The sequence below is a fragment of the Centrocercus urophasianus genome, unplaced genomic scaffold (genome assembly GCF_019232065.1).
Source record: "Centrocercus urophasianus isolate 14NV4802_14NV808 unplaced genomic scaffold, USGS_Curo_1.0 seq_22, whole genome shotgun sequence".
Classification (NCBI taxonomy): domain Eukaryota; kingdom Metazoa; phylum Chordata; class Aves; order Galliformes; family Phasianidae; genus Centrocercus; species Centrocercus urophasianus.
The window spans coordinates 10,903,646-10,926,105 of NW_024884778.1; the positions used below are offsets into that span (position 1 = coordinate 10,903,646).

Consider the following 22,460-nt stretch of genomic DNA (forward strand, 5'->3'; position numbering starts at 1 on the left):
CATGCATTCTGCATCCAAAATGCATTATCAGAGAGGAGCAATTTCCTTCTTTGGTATTTAAACCGACACTGTCCAGTAACACTGCCAACAATCCCATCCCAGAGCCCTTAAGTGGCAGAAGGACCACAGGAACTTCAGGATTCAGTAAGCAAAGCTTGCTGCTGGAGAAGAGTTAATTGTGCTCCAATCACCAAATGCCAAAAATGGCTCAAGTTGGCAGAAAAGCAGGTGCAATTTTGCAACAATCCATTTTGAAAGCAGAGCGTGTCCCAGCCAGGGGAGTGCGGTCCCTGCTGCCCATCCCAAGACCACCACCACCACCAGCTTCCTCTGGCTTGGGGAAGCAACAGTGCTTCAACACAGCACTGAAAAGAAAGAGCCCTCTGATGTAAGACCAGCCTTCCTCACATCACCTGCAAGCTCCCAGACACAACAGCCTTCAGTCAGGCCAGAGATGCACCAAAATGAGACCAAGATGGCCATCGCTGGTGCTCTAAGTGCGCAGCTTACAGGCTTCAGGGAGGAAAATGGGTAATAAGCCATCCATCCCCACTGCTGATGCAACACCCTAAAGCTAGGTCGAGGTCTAGCATCCCCCCATGATTCTGTTTCACAGAGTCTAGCTGACAAGCTCTGAGACCCACTCACAGCCTCTCCCAGATGCTCCTACCCCAGGGTTTAGCAGTAATGGAGAGAAGCATTTTGCTTCTCATGTCTTTGGGCACCAGGCATCTCCACTGACTGCTGACTCTGAGGGATATACTTGCTGAGTGACACAAAGTACGTTGGGCCCACTGCAAATACTGGTTAGCTTTTTACCTGTAACCTTTGCCTTGAAGGGGCTGCCCACTATGTGGTTAGGTCCACCATATTTAACTCCAATTAAATAGTTTCCTGGAGCCATGGGTGTGTACATGACTTTGTAACCTTCTGGAGTTTCCTGGCAGTCCATTTTCACCTTTGATGGCCCTTCAATTGTAACAGAGAGGGTACCTGGACCAGCCTTGGTCGTGTTAATGAAAAACTCCGACTGCAATCCTAGAAAGATGTAGCACAGTAAGACACACTCTTCCTTACACCATTGTTACAAAAGCAGCCTCAGTTATAAAACAGGAACCAGTGACTTGGTGCAAGGGTCAGGAGATCCCTTCAGGACCAAAAGGGAAGTATTTCAGCTTCAAAATGCCAGCTCAAAGGGGAAAGGCATGACTCAGAACAGAGCCCCTTCTGCTGGGGGCTCCTTCATGCCTGAGCTCAGGCCAGTTGGGAGCCCTCTCACCACACGGGCCATAAATCAGCGGTGAAGGGCCCACAAGAAACCAAGAGAGACAAGGGCTGAGAGGTCTCCTGGAGGAGACGGCTGTTTGAACTGCGCTGCAACAACACTCTGAGCAGTGTGTGGAAACAAAAGCTTGTTTAATTACAGCATCTGGTTCACAGAACCGAATTACTGGTGCTAATACTAAGCCAATGACACAACGCCAGCAGCACGAGAAGAATTTAAGTGAGGCTCTTAGTCCCCCCACATAACTTACTGTCAAACCCCGGCTTCAAATATTTATGACCTTTGGGTTGTTGTATCAGATGCTGCTGACGAGGAATAAAGGGCTCGGGCACGACCAAACCGAGACAGCTATGGGAAAGTTCACTACAGCGAGGCTGAAGCACGCTGAGTGCAACGGCAAAGCTGGGAGAAACTTCTGGCCTCTCTGCACAAGAGCTGGTTGTGTTGCAGTGCCTGGAGAGCCGGCACAGCACAGCACCGTGCTCTGCTGTTCCAGCAGGAAGCCGCACAGGCAGGCTGTGCAGATGAAGGCTGGCCTTGTTGGAGGCTGCAGGCGCACAGTTCAGGTGCTCAGTGCTCAGCCACCGCTGTCTCACAGTGGGTCATTGTGCAGAACTGCTGCTTGGCAGCTCCCAGGGCAGCGCGCCACGAGCAGCAGCCAGGAGCCAACAAGGGGGCACAGAGCAACAGCACTGCAGCTGAACAGCCTACTTAGATTGAAAACAACCCCAAGCACCTTTACAGGTGGAGAAAAAATCCCCCTGTCCCTGCAGTATCAGTGGCTAGTATTAACGAGTGCTTTTGTTTCCACCTATTAGAGAAGTGAAGGCAGCAACATCTTTATTTTACACAGTATAGCCACACGCTTCCAAAATCAACTGCTTGGTTCTGCAGAGCAGCACAAGCTTTGGCTGAATAACTGCAACTTTTTTTTTTCTAGGGAGAAAAAAAATATATGAAATAGAATCCAAAAAAGACAGAAGTAGATAAGATAAAGGGAACTTGTTGTCACCCTGCACATCAAAGGGGAAAAAAGAACAGTTCTGCTCTGCCGTTCACCAGTGCGTGTGGCCCACAGAAGCACACAGTTTAACAGATCAAAGCACAGATCCTGGAATGCTTTCATATTTTCTCAAAAAGACCAAAATCACATAAATGAATAAAAATAATCTACATTCTTGAGTTGAGAACTGTCAGCTGGGGCAGCCGAAGGAGATAAATAGGGTCAGTATTCATGCTGCACCTGAAGCAGTACGGAATACTACAAACAACACAACCCATCACATTGCCTGCATTTTGCACATCATGTTACCATTAACTTGAAACCTCTCAGGGGTGCAAGCGCTGAAGGAAAGCTAATTGGGTGCACCCTGCAACCAGTGGATTAACAGGGAAATGCAAGTTAAAGGAGACTCCTCAGACTAGACAGCCAGCTGAACGACTGCATTCACTACAAGCTGCTGGAAACCCTGCTTTACTACTTCTGCCCATTACCAAGTTTCAGGACAAAGCAAAACAAATCTATCCATCGCATTCGTTCCCCCTCGGCCTTTCACCCACTCTGGAGCACACATGCAGTGCAGTCGCTGACTGCTTTCTGACGGCTGCAGAACTCTGCAAAAGCTTTGCAGACCTCACGTGCGCAGTTCTCACGTGGAACTGAGCCAAAGCATCCCCAGAGCTGCGGGAGACCACCTACGAGGAGCTCAGCCGCCCATCACTGCAGAGCAGCCACACAGACCAGTCAGCTTCTGCTGCAGTTGCTGGTTAACAGAGGCGTTAAGTTCACTGAGGCACAGTGTAGCATGCAGACCTGTTAGTCGATGGTTGTAAGACTTCAGGAGCATGCGAGAAAGCAAAATTAGTCTGCACCCAGGTCAGTAGAGCATGTGTGTCAGTTCAGCTGTCTCAGCAATGGCAGTCATGTAAAAATATGCCTAAAAACAGCTTCTAGCTCTTTCCAGAAAGCCAAAGGCCAGCGAGGGAGCTGTACAAGAAGGGTTACCCGTGGTGCCGCTCTCCAGGCCTGGTCCATACGCTGTGACGAGCGTGGGGTTGCCCGCCTGGCCGGGCTCACCAACACGCACCTTGAAGGGGCTGCCCACCACGTGGCTCCCGTTGAACTTCACGTCGATGGAGTGGATGCCATTTTCGTGGGGGATAAACCGAACGGCATATTTGTCTGCAGAGAAAAGAGGCCGTTCCAACATTGCGAGATGACATCAGCAGAAGCTAAACTCAACATTAGTTAGCAGGCTGAGCAAGGCTTCCACACCATTTCAACATCTTCTGGTTCCAGCATAAGCAAACCCAACCACGCTAACTGCTACGCCCCTATTTAAGTAGGAAAATGAAGTGTTTATCACAGGAGGTGTCACGGATTGCATTTTCACCTTGTCTGCAAGGAACTGATGGTTGTCACCCAGCCCGCAGCCCAGGCTTAGAGCTATTGCCTGACCTGGAGCTAGAACGACTGCTGAGCCACAGCCCAGCCTGACAGTGGGAGACAGAGCAGCTGGGGAAGGCAAGCCAAGCTGTACCAGCAGGCTGAGTGTGCTGCACCAACACCATAGAGACGGCACCTCTATTCAAGAGTCATTCAGCAACTTGCTGATATTTAACATTTTCAATTGCACGCTCGCCCAGAGGAACAACTGACCTTCCCCAGCCAGGCTGCAGCAAGACTGGCAGAGCACAGACCATAATTCATACAGACTTCAACCAAAAAAGAAAAGCTCACTGCTGAAACAGGTGTTGAGCTTTCTGTAGTGTTTGCTTACGTTCAGTTTCCTTGACATTCTATATGAAGGAGTGGGTGCAAGTTAAAAATAAACTATTTGTCAAAGATGGAAGCGTAGCTTTGAAAAATAAACTTCATTGGCTAAATACAACAATCACATCATATTTCAGCCCCTTCCCTTATGAATAATGTTGCTGTACCTTCACTGCAAGCCAAGACTTCATGTGAAAACCCTTCAGAGTTTGCCCTTTAATATCAGTACCTTACAGAAGTTAGGGCTCCATCAGCTCTCCAGGAAAAACATTGATGGAACAATTCCTACCAGAGTTGCTGACAACCAAATGCCATTCTCCAAAAGCATGGAGCTCACTCCTTGGTGGGCTGTTCGCAAACCAAGGGATTCAACTCACTCGCCAAGTAGCAGGGAGCATTTGTGTAAGTCACCCAGTGTGTTCTGATAAACATAAAGCTGTTCTCACCTGGCTCCAGCTCAGACACGTGGCACTCTTCTACAGCTCCGGAGGGGCTGTGGACTTTAGCATCAATCTTGCCCTTTGCCCCGTTCAGCCTTATAGCAAAGGATGCCGGCTGATTAACTTTTAATCCAGACTCCTGAGAATGCAACAGTCAGATTACCAAACTTAAAATTTTGTTTCAGACAGCACAAGATGCGAGGAAGGGAAATAACCGCTTTAGCACAGTTTTTCAGATTTCAACAAAGGACAGCGTTGTGACTTACAGTAATTCTCAGATCAGAAGGCTTTTCACTCTTACACAGTGACCGATTTAAGTCACCTACATCCGCTAGATGCTAAACAGTCCCAGACTGTTTTGGAAGCCAGACAAGGCTTTGCCAGATCAGGCAAAGGCATGTTTACAAGCCCAGCCACCCGTTATCACTGAGGTCAGGCCCCTGTACTCAGGCACTTGATTTAAAGGATGTTTAAGTGATAGCTCCATTATCAGCTCGTTCATTCATTCCAGATTCATTCAGAGGAAAAGCCTCTGATAATCCTGTTGTCTGTAAGAGTAATAGGCATGTTTATTTTTGCCACAAGAAGCTACATTTAGATAGCTGCCACAAGACATCTTAAAATGAGAAAGCAATTTAAGACACAGAATCAGATGTGCTGCAGAACATTGGCACTGTACAGTGCTGCTTGCTGAAGGCAACTCAGTTCTGCATCCGTGTGGCACTGCTCGTCACAGCCACAGCAGAGCTCATGCAGCTATGAGAAGCAATATTTTATGCTGAACATACTTTACCTGATTTCATTTTCAATTAAATCCTGGAGAGGTAAATAAATGCAACTGAGTAGAACTGAGGTACGATCTGTAGAAAGCAAATCCCTGATGCAGGTTTAGCTGCACACTGAGCTCCTTTACAGAACACTCAGCTTTATCTGCCTCTCCAGGACATAACTGAAGTGGGTATTCCTGTCAAAAGTCTTTAAATGAAACACAAGAGAAACATCAATACCACAGTGACTAATTAACGCCCTTGTAACTCCTTGTTAGAAGAGACACTTCTGGAACAGGCTGTCATGGTCCATTTACACAGTGAATGTTCAGGCAAAGTCCAGGCTGAGCACTTCAAAAAACCTCAACTGAAGTCTTAACTGCTAACCGCCACTCGGTGAGGACTGAGGTACAGTATGTTTAGACACACGTTCTCAGTCTCACTGCCAAGTTTCTGGCTTTGGAGGTTTAAGTCAGACCTTTAATGTTACTTGTACTTTAATGCAAGTAACCACACACACACATAAAAATAATGGTAAGGTTAACAGATGAACCCAGACCAACTACAAAGCTGGAATTCACTCATACAGATTTGCTACCATTCATGGATGTTCTGAGCTGTGACTGTGTGGTTTCATGACGTCAGCCAGAGTGAATTTGTGCTCTGACTCCAGTGTGGGGCCCTGTCCATCTGCTTCAAACAAGGCTGCAGTAATGTTCCTACATGGCCTACACCCTCTTGCCCACAGAAATGCAGCTTTCAGCCCACATGCTGGTACAGCAGCTCAGTTATCAGCGTGATCATTGCTTGTTTGTATTCATGTTTCAGGTTTGACTGGGCCTCCCCAAGCTAAATCAGGGGGGAAAGCAAGTTTTACCTCCTCCTCTTCTTTTTCATTATCAGACATTAGCACCTGCAGTATATGTATTCTAGCCTTCTGCCTTCAAATCCTAGCTAGCTAGAGCAGGGCCAACTCTACCGGCCAATGCTACCAAGCTCCCAAAAACCTCTCTCTGTCTGCAAGCTGAACTTGAAATGAAGCACTAACCAAGGCAAGGTTATCACTAAGAAGAAAGGACAACCACTTTGGTCTCAGAGAACAAGGACGAAATCAGTCTCTGTGGCAAGTTGGGGGATGTTTCCTTATGTCTCACCTGAAGGCTAGTGACAGTGAGCCTGCGAGCATCATCAGACGGGGCGATGATGGGAACCAGGTAGGGGCTTTCAGGAATGTGCTCATCATTGAACTTTATGGACACCTCATAGTTGCCTGTGGGGAGAAAAGATGCAGAGAGTTTCTTCAGTGTATTTGGAAGTAGCCTCCAGTTTTATTTCAGAACATTTTGGTCTTGGTGTGTACCTGGCTCTTGAACTATGTAAGATACACCACAAGATCCATCTTTATGGTCTTCAAAGGCAATTTCTGCTTTACTTGGACCTTCTACAGCAATGGACAGTCCTCCAGCTCCAGCCTCCCGTGTCCATATGCTGAACTCAGCTGTTGAAGCACATGAGAAAACAAACAAGTGTAAGCTTGCTGCAGCTGGGCTCCAGCTTCTTTTTAACAGACCTGCGGCATTCACAGTTACGTGTATGAGAAATGGTACATCATGCCACATCCTGCAGAGCAGTTTCCTAAACATGAGTTTCTCCACCTGCATGACACAGCAATGCTATTCCCTTGTATGTGTTTCTCTGCTGAACACCCCTGGTTACTGGGGTAACCCTGTGCTGTTACATCAAGCTCTACTCGAGCTCTCTGAAGAGAGGCTCCTATAGGGACCAACAGAAATCATTTCATCTGTGCGCAGTGGGCAGAAGTTGAGGGCACAGGACTCACCTGGGACACCTGTCTCTCCACGCTCCAGCCCTGGGCCTCCAGCTCTCACTTTATGGGCTCCTCCCTCGCCGAGCGGCCCCACAGTGAACTGGAAGGGGCTGCCTGGCACGGGCTGCCCTCTGTATTTGACATCCACTGTGTGGACCCCCATTTCTTGTGGCACAAAGCGGACACAGTAGGTGTTCTTGTCGACTTCCACTATTTCTGCATCGGAGTTTCTTCCAGAGGGACTAGTTACCTGGGCTGTCATGTCCCCACAGTCAATTTCTAACAAGGAAAGAATACAAAATGAAGAACAGGAGTGACAGAGTGGTTGGGTACTTCTTTTTTCAACGGAGCTCAGCAGATTACGCAGCACAGATGACAGAAGGGGCAGGCAGGTGCTAGGTCGTATCCCAGCAGAGCAGCCAGCCCAACCAGTTACAGCTCACCAGGTCCTATGGAGGCGGATGAGAAGGTTGGATAAGTGCAGCCAGCTAGAACTGCCCTATGTGATTCACCTGTGCCAGACAGCAGTACAAACACTTAAGAGCCAACCCCAGAGAGAGGCTGAGCTGTGCAGCCCATTTTTCCAGGTTGCTGTACACAGAACAGATGAGGGCCTCCCTGGTTTTTCTATCTCCGTACAGTGATCATGGATATGTTTATCTTTAGCAGTTCAAAAAGACCACACTACCAATGTTTCTTCCCTGAGCTGTCTTAACATGTGGATAACTCAACACGGAAGTTCTTATTCCCACTGCTTCAAGTACACCTGCACTATGCAAGTGTAAGCTATGATTATAGGGAAAAGGATGCTGCTTACCTGGGATTTTTAGGTTCAGATCACATATGCTTCCAACTGTTGCAACAGAGGGAGCCCGTCTCGTTCGTGTGATGCTCTCCTTAACTCTTCCCTCACCACTTATCTTCACAGTAAATGGGCTGCCTGCAAGTAGCACAGCAAGTCATTCCTTCTCTGCTCACTGTATGCTGCATATATTGCATCAAGGAGAAGAGTGAAAGTATCTTCTAACTTGTAGCTTATCGAAGTGAGGGTCTTGCAGCCAAGTTTACAGAAAAGTCCAGGTGAAATACAACCATGTAACCAAAATAGTTCTGGATTGTTGCATGGAGGGTACTGGCAAAGCCTCCTAGAATCTTTGGGACTTAAGGTCTGTACCAGATCAGCCAACCCACCTGCAATTCCAGCACTGGACAGCTAGGCAAGACCTCTGCTGTATTAAACTAAGTTGCCAAACACTCCCACTTACCTGGAATATGTTCATCTGCAAATTTAGTGGACACAATGTACACGCCAGGTACAGTTGGAAAATAGGATACTTTGCAAGTTCCATCTTCTAGGTCTTCAGTTTGGATATCTACCTTGCTGGGTCCTTCAACTGCCAGCGAGATCCCACCATAACCTGCAACACAGATAAGTAACCTTACATTTCCATAGTGATATAAATATGACTGAAATCCAAAACAGCAGCTAGTCAGTAGCCAGCTAGTTTTAAAAAGACTATGTGGGCACAGCATGATGTTTTAGAAGGCCAGAATATATTTAAGCATACATTCAGCTCCTAAGACGTTCTGACCATATCCCTTTTATTTCACTGACACTGAAATGTTAACTTCAGACTGGTCAAGGCTCCACATTAAACAAACACAAAAAAATTGTATGTTCCTCATTTCCTTCTTGCTGTACACAACGATTCTAGATCCAGCTCCAACAAATGAAAGAAATCCTTTGTTAGTGATAGCCCTTGTTGTTGTAAAGTAAGACATTAGCTAAGATAACGAAAAGCTTTTTAGAAACTAATAGCATTGCCTAGAGTTAATAACTGAGAACAACAACAGTGCATTATAAGCAGAATGCTTTGCAGCCTGTGACCTGGAGATCCCTTGCAGAGGAAGACAACACTGTGCTTTAGAGAGTTCCTTTGCAATCAAACTAACCTGCATCTCTTGTGTCTACAATAAAGTCACACATTTCAAAGGTTCGCCCTTCTACCAAACCACGTCCATAAACTCTTGCTCGTCTGGCATCTCCTATCTCAGACTGGACCACCATGATTGTTACAGGGCTGTTTGGTACATGGTTCCCATTCTTCTTGATGCTAACCAGATGTTCTCCTACTTCCCGTGGAATGAATGAGATACCTACAAAGCAGAGAAATGCAACAAGCTTAGTCAATTTTTATGCACGTTACACTTGATTATAAAGCCTTAATCACACCAAGAAATGAAATATTAAAGGAACACTCTACACATATCAAAGTGTTGTTCTCAAGTGGCCACTGAACCATTCATATAAGCAAATAGCACTTTGGCCACAGCCTGGAATGTTAACAGAAAAGATCAGCCTACCTCACCAGCTGCACCATTTGGTTTGACAACACTCCTTCAGGAAAGTGTGGTAAAACATTAAGTCATCTTAAGCAGGAAAGAAAACTGGAGGAGAGGCTGCTATGCTGCTCTCAGGTGACAGCTGTTAGGGCTTACCAATGTGGTTGTTGGGCAGCCTCTTCAGAAGACAAGGCTCATCACGACCTGATGGGGCTTTAATGCTAGCTGTCAGGAGACTGAGATCAGTCTCGTTGATATCCAACAAAAACTCAGCAGCAGATCCAAGCTTAACTTGGGACCTTCTTCTGTTATCATCTGTGGAAATACAGAGAAACGAGTAACAGAAATTAGGACGTTAAACGCAGAACAAGTTGGAGGACTTCACTTTCCTGACACAAACCAGGCCCTCCATGCTACCAGAGGTCAACTTACATTCTTAGTTGCTTCCCCCAAAAGTCTAAACTTTATACCTGTAATCTTGGCTGTGAATGGACTGCCTGGGATGTGCTTGTCATTGTACTTGACCAGTATGCTGTAGTTCCCAGGTAGAGTGGGCAGGTAGGTGACGGTGCACGTCCCGTCCTTGTTATCAATGCAGCTGATCTCCGCTTTGGAAGGTCCTTCAATAGCCAAGTCCAGTCCACCTAGGAAACACAAAGAACAGCATTTCTCTAAGTCTTCATGAACACCAAGACCGAGGATATTTAAAGAGGAAGATTTGAACATGGTGCTGGAAATACAGCTCAGATTTACCTTTTCAAAGGAGAGCAGCAAAGAGCTCAGGCCAGTTTATTTTTAATCAAGTGAATCATTTGCACTCTATACCACATCTGAATGTACTGCTCTCAGGAAGAAGTAATAAAACAGTTTTTACTGCACATATGACACAGCTCGACGGAGGCCATTTTTGCATTATATTTGCACAAGTCATTGTTTACATCATGCCACAGATTCATATTTGAACAAACAAACGCAAATTACGCTTCAAATTAATGCTGACCCACATCACACTTCTTAGGAGTTCAAAGCAGAGAGAAAGGTGGGCTTAAAGAACAGACTTACCCTCCTCTGCATCTTCTGTGACAATGGTAAAGGTCGCTGGTTTATTGGCAACCCCATAAATGAGGCCAGGCCCATAAGCAGACACGCTGCCGCTGTTTGGATAATTCACATAGAACTGTAGAGGGCTCTCTAAAGAAAAAGAAAACAATAATCACTTCAAGGATTAGTGGCCTGGGCTACAAGAATGAAATAGGCATCAAGTTGCTCTAACCCAGTGGGACCTTATGCTTATTCACTACCGCATTCTTCAGTGCTACTCTCTCCAGTTGATATTTGAAGAACCTTTACCCCACTCCAGTGCACTTTAAAATGAATATGCCACTCCTTTCATCTTCAAAAGATACTGCTCCACAGTTTAGTCATGACAAAACGCTACTTCAATTACCACAGATAAGCTTAAATGATGCTGTAAAGGATCTTACTCATCAGCAGTTTATATTTAGCACATTAAATCAGAGCATGACTCAGAGAAGCAGTCTTTCAATTCAGATACTAATCATGAATTTGGGCAGCTCAGAATTAGGAACAAGCACTGCACATTGCCTGACTCAATGAACCTGAACTAGCAAATTTGAAGGGTATCCAGAAACGCATTTGCCAGCCTGAGATTAGTAAAGCTGGTGTGCAAGAACAAGAAGTACAGTCACCAACAGCCAGAAAGAGTTTCAAAAAAAGGCACAGACAGCTTCCAAGTCCAAAGCTAGATTCTGCAGTGAGACAGAAGCAAGCTTGATTCACGACAGCCTTCAAGAAGGAAGTGCTGAGGCACAGCATCCCCCTGGCCAGGCACAGGACAATGGTCTCATGGAGCCAGTACGTCAGCCAGTTTGGAACTCAGAAGCGCTATACACAAACACGGTACTGAAGCAGCTCTGTGCATCGCGTCATACGAGCTCCTTGCCTCAGCCAGTTTCCATGCCCCAGCAGAACCAGCAACCCAGTCGAGGCAGTGCTGGCAGTTCTCTGCCCCATATCTGCACACCGTGCCGCAGAGCTGCCCTGTTTCCCCAGTGCCTGTAGGCAGCCCGAGCTGCCAGGGGGGCAGAGCGCCAGTGGGGAGCTGCGGGAGCTGGGGAACTAAGGACAAAAGAAGAGAAGAGAGAATGAAAGGCAGTGGTTTCTTTTTGTATAGAAGCAGCCAAGAAGAAAGAAAGATTACAGCATAGCGTGCATGTGTGCTTTATTTTATTGCACTGAGATGGAAAGAGTAAATATAGTGTTTTAGCCACTTGGTCCTCTGCACAGATTGTAGCTTTTATGCCAATGCAGTTTTAAGGATATACATGTACTGTAACTATTAGTTTTGCAGAGCAACAAGGCAGTAAATTTCAAGCACCCAAAAATGGTATTTAGAAAATTGTATGTTTCTTCTCCATAGTAAAATGCCACAAAAGCTAGCTTCCAAAACCAAAACCCATTTTAAGCCTGGCTGGTACTATGAAACCACAATGGAAGCTCACATGTGCCTGCACTTACTTCTTTGCTTTAGTTTTTCATCGGACTGCATGCAGATGAACTGCTGAGTGCTAAGAAGTCCCAAGCAGCTCTTGCAGCAGTGCTACAATGAGGCTACAGAAACCTTAGCAGGGAAATGATGTGTCAACAGGACGCTGTGCTCAGCTCCATCAGCCACCTGCTTCGTCAGACTCACCTGGGATGTGATTTCCCATGTATTTTATGTGCATCTCATGCAGCCCCACCTCTGTAGGAGCGTATCTCACTGTTACAGTGCCATCCTTGTTATCCACAATGTCTGGTGTATCGGTCTTTCCGGAGGGCATGTGTACTTCACCTATGAAAAGGCACCACGTGAGCCACAGGAGGAGAAACTGCCTGCTTCCCCTCTCCCACCCACAAAGAATTGTCTAGCCATTTTAAGCAAGCAATTGTTAAACTACTTACCCACAGGCACAAACAGGAGACTAATGGGAACACTAAACAGACATGTTTTTTACTAAAGCTACATGAATACAGCACAGCAGTAGACATCTGGAAGGCAGTTCTGTGACCTTACAAACTCCACAGGCAGGGCTGCTGGCTGCAGCCTCTGACATTTGCATGGAGAGCCCAGGAAAGGCACCGATGTGCTTCACTGCAAGATGCTCTCCCTCTGCAAACAGGGACAGAGCATGGCCTGGGGAGGGATGGCTGAGCCAGAGCAAGAGCACCCAGCCCACACATGAAGCTCAGCACAAGAGGGTGCTGCCAAGTGATGCTTGTGCAGAAGAATCATAGAATCCTTATGGTTGGAAAAGACCACTAAGGTTCTTTAGTTCAACTGTTGAGAAGGCTTGACTGTTTTGGAGAAGGGACATGGTGGGGCAGGGGCCAATCAAGAATGTACAGTTGCTCTGGAGGGTAAAAATCAGCAGCTGGTCCTGCAGTGCAGTACTTCCCAGCCCAGCCCCGAGGGCTGCAGCAGCACCAAGAATTCAGAGCATCACAGGCGTATCCCAGTCAAACCCCAACGGGTGCCACTTGATGTGAAATTAAGCAACTGAGTTCCTGGCGTAATACAATTCTCCTCCACATGCTATGGTCTCGACCACACAGACTGCTAGCTGCAAATGCACAAACGCGCTCACAAAGGGCAAAGCATTCCCAACAATCTCCACATCCTTTGGTACCTGTTATTTCTCCTTTCCTCACAGCAAAGGGGATAACCATATCGAAGGGCCGGAATCCCATGCCGTTCATGTCGCCAACTGGTACGTAAGCCTCTTCTGTGACCTGTGGGAAGCAAAAGGCTCAATCACATCACAACCAAAGGCAGCACAAGGGAGCTGAGCACTGAGCCACTCCGCTGTGAGCAGAAGCAGGACAAGGCGCGGTGATTATGGCGGTCAGCAGCCACGGGCTGGGGCCCAACTAGAGCATCCCGTCAAGCTTTCCTCCATAACACCACATCGCAGAGCAGAGCAAATCAAACACGGTGCGGATGGAAGGCATGCTGGAAAAAAGTGAGCGGTCAACATGGAATGCAAGAGCGTGGGAGGCAACGCAGCGCACACAAGACCCAGAGTGGCTCCATCGGAAAGGATTTAGTTGCTTAAGGCCTGGAAGAGAAAGTGATTTGAATGTGGCAGAGTGATTGCAACACAAAATTGACGACAGAAACAAGTTTCACAATGCGACTCTGGACTCAAGACACGGTGCTATTTCACTGGGAAAACAGAGCAATGCGGTCAGGTTGCTTTTGCCAACAGGAGACATTGCAGAAGTAGAAGCTGTAGATGTAATGATCCTCTTCGTTTTTAGGATGTTACTGAGAGTTTACTTGGAGACTCCCTTCAAGCAGCATGGAAAAAACAGGTCTGGATTCCGAGAACAATTGATCAAATAGAAAGAATGAATACAATGACCAGAAAGAATCAAGCAGTCCCAAGAAGCAGGCTGTCATCTGAAATGGAACACAGATGGGGGAAAACAACCAAAAAAAAAGTAAAAATTGTGTACCCAAGGGCGGAATCCGGGGGGGGGATGCACCCACTGTCTCCTGCGACCGCACAGCAGCATCATCTGCATCTACAGCCTGGTTGGTGGTAAAGGCAGGTTAGCATCGCTCCTGTGTCAGCACTCCTCGTGTTTCACACAACATGACCTGCCTGCTGCTGGGCACCTTCCTCCCACCACCCACACCCACCACGGAGATGCGGGAGACAGTCACCCATACAGCCAAGGGACAAAGCCACCTCTGGGAGGCTTGGAGGGAAGCTGGAGAGCAGCACCTATGCTTAGTTGGAACTGAGTTTCAGAGATGCTTCTTTATGGGACTGGCATAGGAAGGGAGGTGAAAGGCTAAGGCCTGAGACTCTGTGCACAACCCAGCCCATGCTCAGCCATGGCCCCTGCTACCCTTCTGCACTTTGTTTCCAAGCTTTTGCTCAAAGGGCTTCTGTGAGTCCTCAGAGGCACCTAGTTTGCTCCCAGCAACACACAGGGGTTTTGTTTGCTTTTTGAACCTAAGCATGCTGAAGGATTGTACGTGGGAAAGGATATAATTACGAGGGGAATTTGGCTGTAACACTTTAGCAAGCATTTGCAAATCATTTTTAAGTGTGAGCTAACAGCCCGCTTCCTTGGGATCTGTCAGCACAGTTTCTTACTTTGGGGTCAATGTTATAGAGTGAAAGACGGACAGCCAGAGCACTGTAGCTGACAAGAGCTGAAATAATTGGTCTTAGAGGCTGATTACAACCACTCTTACATCGTTTAGAAAAAGAACTACGTAGTCAGGAAATGAAACATTCTGACCAGAGCAGCTAAGCTTTCACCCTCTGATGGCTCACCTAACTGCTCCAAATAACAAGGAACAAGGACCCATTAGCTCCTGCTGGTCTAATAAATGCCTACAAAAATTTACATGCACGCAGACTTAACCTATCACTGAATAAAACGTGGAAGCAGGAATCTGAGTGGGAGGTATCTGTGAGCAGAGCTGGCTTACCATCACAGTGAAAGGACTGTTGGGAATGTCTACCCCACCGAAGCGGACGTAAATCACGTAGGTTCCTGGTTTGGCAGCCGTGTAGAAGATATCATAAGTCCCGTCCTCGTTTTCAACAACATCTGCCTCAGCTTCTGTCCCATCTGGCGTCAGGACGGTGCACGTCACTTTTCCCTTCCCTGCTGATTTGGCGTCCACCACAAAACCAACCTCCTCACCAGTCCTCACTGTGGGTGCAATTCCAGGACCTGCAAGGCAAGTTTTGGGCAGAAATCATGCAGAGGGCTGCCTCAAGGCAGGCAGCCTGGCACCAAGCACCCCACAGATGCTCTGGGGAGCAGATGTACTGCAGGGACACTCGCAGTGGGCACAGTAGCAGCCAGGGCCACGTCTCCTTTTACGTTACCAGCAAACCATTTTCCGCTGTTTTGCCACACATCCAAAAAAATCATGAAACAATGCCCAAATCGAGCAGATCCAGCCTGAGGAACGCTGTGTTTAAATGAGAGCTATTAACTCGTGCTTGCAGTGTGTATTTGAGACTTGTGTTTTTGACCGCCGCTTGTTACCGGGTACATGGCTCGCTTTCAAATGGCAACAAACCTGTCATTTTAATACCTGAGCAGTATTCCAGCATCCACTCCTACAGTGATTGCATTTCAGCTTTGCAGCAGAGAGTCAAAGGCACTTCTTGGAAATGGGAAATTTAAACTGGCATCTAAGAAGAACTGCCATTAGCGCTATTATGAATAGTTAGCAACTTGAGTTACTTGGAACAGCATCAGATTGAGCCATTAAGGCCTCTTTTAAACAAATTTTGAAGCAAAGGGGATACCTGCCACTCTGTTTTTTCCATTGTGGCAGGAACATATTTCTGGTTTAAACAGGCCTGAGAGCAGCCAGCTGCTGGCCTGACACTGGCTACGCTCTCATGCACAATTCAGGTCAGCACAATGCTCAGACACTCTCACACGTCTACAACCATAGATTAAGTTTCCCCTGTTCAATCTGGCCTTGCTCAATTTATTTATAAATCCTGGACCTAACATTCAGTGATGATACCATAACTAGTTCCTACCCATCCTGCTCCTCCCCATAGTCTCTGGCTGGCTGGGAGGTGGCTCAAAGCTGCATGGTGACCATCTGACCTGAGAATGGGTAAGGGCTGTAGCTATAAATGAGCTCCAATGGCAACAAATTTGAAATCCCTCCCTTATGTCGAGGCACTGATTTTTGAGCATAGTAACTTCTTAACCTTGAAGATCCCCTTTTTTTTTTTAAACCCCTTTTCCAAAATTCCACCTTCACTCTTGATCAGACGGAAAGGCAGCAAAGAACACTATCAGTAATACCTAGTTTGAACAGGATTGCTAGCCTTGAAGCACACAGCCAACTACTTACACCCCCCAGCATTAATTCTGCTTTTGTTCAGAATGAAAAGCTTCTTGCAATGCTAGCAGTGCAAGGAGCCTGAACACAGGGAACATGTGCAGATGTGTTATTTTTAAATCAACCTCACTGCAATTCTCAACAGAATTTACCTAGGCCAAAACAAGCATCAAACTTCAGTTGCATCTGGCTCTTTATAACAACACCCCAGGCAGTCTGAAAGATTTTGCTGGAGACTACAAGAGATTCCTGTTCACCCATGGGGTGGAGGGTTCTTTATCTTTATGAAAACCCCTCTTGTAAGAGCAGCCAGATTACACAAGACTCTCATGTGTTCTACCACAGCAAATCCCTTGTGCTTTTTCTCCCTTCAAATTAGCACTTTTTAAGAATTCCCTCTCATTAGACGGTGCACAGGGAGCACGTGCAGCCTGTCACACCAACTGCACAACCCTCTGATGGGTAACAACAGCAGTAGACCCTAGCACACACCTGTGGCCAAACACTTGCTGGCATCCCCCGCTGGAGACGCCCGGATTCGGTAGGGAGAGGATGGGATGTCATCCCCTCCGTACTTCACACCAATCGTATAGCGGCCCGTCTTGTCAGGGACGTAGGTCACTGTGTATGTGCCATCCTTGTTGTCGTGAATGTCCACTCTCTTGGGCTTGCCCTCCTGGTCCTGAGGAAAGCAAAGCAGAAGATTGGGTGTTCTGAAGTCAGTTAGGATTCTCTTCAGCAGGACAGCAAACCTGTTCACAGTGATACTTAGGAAGTCTCAAAGGGGATCAGAAGTGAATCGCTAGGAATGGACTTCCAGAAGCAAGGACATGTCAGATTACTGTAAAACAGTCAGGGCGATCAGCAACAGTCCTCTACGTGATACTGAGCAATGCTCCTTAGTGAGAAACTCAGCTCCTGAGAGCTTGCAAGGCCTGCACTTAAGAACAGGCCCTCGCAGTCCCTTCAACTACCACTTTTACACTATATAAGGATATATAAGGATCTGTGCTTTAGCACTGAGCTTTCTTATCTAAAACCACAGTTAGCACCCTGCAAAACGCTTCTGAAGAACCCCCAGCTTTCAGAGCAATTTAGCTGCAAAGCATGAAGCACTTTGGAAAGCCCTCCAGAGTTGTTGACACAGAGGGCTACATGTTGACACCTTCCTGTAATGACTTTAACTGACAAGAGTAGAGTACAAGCTGCAAAGGACTTGAGATTTCATGTACAGTGTGAAAGAGCTCCCTCTTTCCAGAGAAACATTTGACATTCAACAGTTCAGAACAAGAAATTGTAGCAAACAAATGCATTCCCACCACATAGGGCTTGTAGAACTTGATCTTCAAAGCTGTAGCCATGCTGGGAGCTCTGATAAGTAATACAGATCCTTCAAAGGCACACTTGCATTCCAGAATAAAGCCAATCACTTGGCAGCACCCTGAGCAGATGGGATAGCATGGGAGCAAGAATGCAGAACAGCAAGTACAGCCGCCGTGCCATGACCTAGGCATGCCAGGGCTGAGAAACATGCTTTATGGCCCACTAAACAGAGACCTTTCTGCAGAGGCCACAGAGACCAAGCACCAGAAACTTCAGGGAAAGCAAAAACTACGTCAAGCAAAAACATTCCTGTAGTATCTCTTTAAGTGGCTTATGACTTTGGGTAACCTTGAGGGAAACTTGTTTTTTAATTTCTCAGCACACAGTGCTCAGTGTGGAAGTTACAGTGTGGCCTTGCTGAACCACACTGATAGAAGGCTGTCTCCATCCCAAATTCCATCATTTCTGTGATCTTGTAAGAAGCTGTACTTATCTCATTTGGGTAATTTGCAGAGTGTAAGGTTAATTGTAAGCCACATATAGTACAGAGGATGACTAAGGCAGAGGTGTCCTGCATGGCTTTGCAGTTACTCACAGTTATCTGCACAGTGAGAAGTCCCTGCCCGGCATCTTTAGCATCCACAGCAAACTCCACAGGCAGGCTGGCTGGTATGCCATAGGAACTGAGACCTGGTCCACTCGCTGTCACTTTACTGGCATCATATGTAGGAAGCACCTTCACCTTGAAGGGGCTGAAAGAGAAACCCATTACTGCTTCCTACTCCTAAAACCAAGGCTGATTACTGCAGTACACAGTGGACAGCACGACAGGCACTGGCAGCTACCAGCTTTACCAGCCTTTAGTATTCGCCCAGCCAATCCCTGGAACACAATCAGTCAGGAACTCCTCAGATCACCGACGTTTATCCTTAGCACCTTACCTGCGAGGAATCTCTTCGTCTGCATATTTGACAGAGATCATGTACGGTCCCTCCTGTGTAGGGGTGTACACCACCGTGTGGGTGCCATCTCCATTGTCTACTACATTAACAGGCTCCACGATTCCTAAAAAAGCAACAGATAACTTTCTCAGCTGCACTACTAAAATTCAGTTCCTCATCAGCCATTTGCTGTATGAAGCTCCAAGATGTTCTGCTGATTTACAGTTTACAAAAACCTAGGGTGTTTTTTTTTTTTTCTTTTTTTTTAATTAAATGAATGCAGTCAGCATGGATCAGTTTCCCTTATTTTGTATTCGAGAGCCATTGGTTTAACACAGATCTGTCATTCACTGCTCTTTGGATTTTGATCTTATTGTGAACAATAGCTAGCATGAACATACTGGAGAAAAATCTGCTTTTCTGTAGCCAGGTCAAGAGCAATTGCTCAAAATACATTAAAGGTCCTTCCAGAAAGAAAATGAGTAGGTAATGGTTATAACTGCCTGAACAGCCATTTACAAGATTACACACCGAGATTCACTGCACAGAGTTGAGCCTTAAAGCCAGTTAGTGCATAGCATTCACCAATTTGAGTCTTTCACAATCAGGTATTAAGAAAGGTAGGCTCACTGCCTAGACAGGAGAACCCTGCAAGCTGCCAAAGTTCTAAGAAAGCAGGATCAATTATTTCAATTTCCATCAAGCCAAATCTACTGCGAATTATGTGACATATCAGCACAGATCACACAGAGCAGCCTGCAATTACAAGTTGGCTTGAAAACACAGGAAGGATTAGCAGTGTAGCAAATGCAAAAGAAATATCTAGCTGTCATGGAAAGCCATGAAAGAAGCACAGTTTGCTCCCACTCCTTCCCTCAGGTGATTCTTGCTGTTGCCAGTTAGATTTCTGAGCGCCAAAGCTGCCATTAGTTAGTGAGAGTTCAAACCTGTCACAGTGTCACCCTTTGGACCACCCTTAAGAAAATCCGAAATGCTTTTCAGTGGAGAGCGCCATCCCTGGGAATCCGTCTCATCCACTAAAATCAAAGAACTGTTACCTGGACGGCACTCACACAGGGTGACCTGACCCTAGGACATTGAATTGGCTCCTGCCTGCTAGCAAGGGGCAGAGGGAAAGTCATCAAGTGGCACGACCACCCCTGCGAGCAGGGCCAGGACCCCAGTGCATCCCCACCCCAATGCAGACGGGCACAGCCAGATGGAGCGCTCTGGTTCTCACCTCTGGGTCCTGCCACCACCACCTCCAGGGGTGCTGCTCCTGCCTTGCTGGTGTCCACAGTAAAGGACTGTGGGATTTTGGCTCGAACAGCTGTTCCCAGTCCTGGTCCTGCAATCTTCACCTTGCTGGGATCCACAACATCCTTCACAGGAACCTTGAAAGGACTGCCTGGAAGTTAACACAGCTGGTGTTGAACAACACAGATCGAACAGTTTCAGGAAAATGCCCACACGAATGCAAACGGTTGGCTATCGCTTTGGGAGCGGGCCTCTTTCATAGCACAGGCACTTCCATAGCACTCAAAGACAAGTGACAAAGACAGATAAAAGACAGCACCAGCTCAGCCTACACTACGCACTAAATCAACAAAGAATAAAGTTTCCAGGGCACAAGCAACTGATCAAAACACAGGCTCTCGTTTCCTTCACATCTTATCCATTTCAATACGTTGATGAACAAAAGAGGGCCAACAGGACAGAACCAGCTCCCTCTGAACATCTGGGAAAGGACACCTAGATGAATGCTATATGACAGTGTGTAAGCACACACTGCAGCAAAACGTGCCTGGCATTTAGGAGCATTAATTATTGGTCTTGAGAAAAACATCCTTCTTCTAATTGTAAGCTGCTGGCTGCCAGATGTATCTGGCACACTGCTTAAACCACTTCAGTTTTACATCCACAGCAAACACACAGACAAATGCTTGTTTTCAGAACAGTCACTGCCTTCTGCAGTGATCAAAACTTGCAGCATTTAATATAATCCCTTTGGCAATATATGCTTAATATACTGTCAGTTCCCATGACAATATTTAAATGTAATCTCCATTAGACTATTTCACTGCAGAACAGCCTTGAAGACACACAGATGAAAGGGATTATTTTCTTAACCCAACAAGTTGCGCATTACTAAAATCATGTATCCCCTGCCCCAACACAACAGAATGGGCTGCATCAGTTGTCTGTCAAAGCTAGTATCCCTTTTTCTTACTCCACCCATCTGGATGCACTTCTTTGCTCCTCTCACCCAGATGCTACAATTTCTGCCTTTATTTTCAGGAAAAGCAGAACATCAAAACCTCAACACCCCCCAAGCGAAAATAAGACACAGCAAAGGCACCAACTCAACACTTTCTTTCCTTTGGAAATCACTGCACAAGTGCTCTTACCAGGAATATGCTCTCCCCCATATGTAATATTGACATCGTAGTCTCCTGGAACATAAGGAACGTACTCAGCACTGCAGCTCCCATCCTTGTTGTCTTTACAGCTGATTTTAGACTCTGAAGGTCCCTCAACAGTTATTCCAAGGCCACCGATTCCTGCCCCCCTGCAGATGAGAAAGGCACATTGTTAGAATTACCCCTTTGCAGCAGCAGCTTCACAGCACTCACGCTACATTTCTGCCCTTACTGGAAAAGCAGCAACCTGACTTCTGATGCCCTGCCTTTAGTGTGCTCTGGAATGCAAAGCAGTTCAGCATAACCTCACTGACATTTCCCAGAATTGTATCCCCAACCATTATCAGCTCATAACCTCTGCAGAGCAGAGAGCTCAGTAACCTATCAGATAGCAAACACATTAATCAAGAGGACATAGTTTGGTTATTTTATAAATATTTGTACTGGTTTTAGGATCTTATGCTGCACAGCCCTCTATGCACCTCCCTCCCTCAGATATTCTCGAAAGATCAAGTTGGCCTGGTTACCTGGTGACAACCGAAAAGGCATTAGGCTGATTTGTGAAAGCTTCTTTGAGTCCAGGTCCTTGTGCCTTAACACGTGATGGATGGCAGCCCTCTGTCACATTCACTCTGAAGGGACTGTTTGGCACAGGCACGCCATCATATGTTACACTGACTGTGTGTGGACCTGTTAGAGGAGGAAAACATGATCTGAACTCCCTAAATATTCTGTTTGCATCACTCCTACATGATTCTACAGATTTGGATGTCAGGAGGTAGATAAGACCTTCCTCCTGCATTTCACAAGACCTTAGCAACGTTTCGTAACTGAGAAGCCATCTATGTGCTGTTTTGAAGATAAGCTACTGTAAGTCATTTCTTCAAGTTAAAACAGTAGGTATTTCCTGCAGAATTAGCTCCCCCACTTGCAAAAATCCCGCTGAGAACGCCAAGGAGTTACTGGCAGACCTCAGCAGTTTGCCAAATGAAAGTATCAGAAGCGTTGCTTGCTGCTGGTTTTCCCCTCTTGAGTTTTCTTTTTTTTTTTAAAAAAAAAAAGGACAACAAACAACCACAGAGGTTACCCTTTTCAAATGGTGTGTACTCCACTGCGTACGTCCCATCAGCATTGTCTTGGATCTGACAGTCTGTGGGGGAGCCGGATGGGCTGGTGATCTGTGTCCTGATGTGGTCACCACCAGCTTTCGTTAGAGGTCGGGCATCCACAGTGAACTCTGTTGTAGCTTCTCGGAAGACATCTGCAGGATAATGTTTTGAAGAGTCATTTCAAGAAGCACACGCATTTCAGACAGCAGAACATTCTGTGAACCAGCAAGATAAACAACATTTGGGAACATAATGAAACATCCCCTTCAAGGGTCGCCATGGGAACATGCAAAGCTATTACAACTTGCATTGCTCAGAATTGTTGGTGCCGGG

General features: G+C 46.5%; 1 protein-coding gene across 1 annotated transcript in view; it reads right to left on the reverse strand.

The window, feature by feature from the left end:
* Nucleotides 1-22,460, reverse strand: part of FLNB (filamin B) — a 67,348-nt gene that overhangs the window by 2,345 nt on the left and 42,543 nt on the right. The window contains 24 exon segments of the mRNA XM_042823876.1: nt 820-1,038; nt 3,291-3,467; nt 4,505-4,637; nt 6,420-6,535; nt 6,626-6,763; nt 7,106-7,372; nt 7,911-8,033; nt 8,359-8,511; nt 9,047-9,250; nt 9,593-9,751; nt 9,907-10,080; nt 10,499-10,627; nt 12,150-12,290; nt 13,126-13,228; nt 13,955-13,975; nt 13,977-14,030; nt 14,946-15,193; nt 16,827-17,016; nt 18,253-18,409; nt 18,599-18,722; nt 19,839-20,006; nt 21,007-21,167; nt 21,546-21,708; nt 22,106-22,279. Coding sequence (XP_042679810.1) covers nt 820-1,038; nt 3,291-3,467; nt 4,505-4,637; nt 6,420-6,535; nt 6,626-6,763; nt 7,106-7,372; nt 7,911-8,033; nt 8,359-8,511; nt 9,047-9,250; nt 9,593-9,751; nt 9,907-10,080; nt 10,499-10,627; nt 12,150-12,290; nt 13,126-13,228; nt 13,955-13,975; nt 13,977-14,030; nt 14,946-15,193; nt 16,827-17,016; nt 18,253-18,409; nt 18,599-18,722; nt 19,839-20,006; nt 21,007-21,167; nt 21,546-21,708; nt 22,106-22,279 — 3,696 coding nt within the window.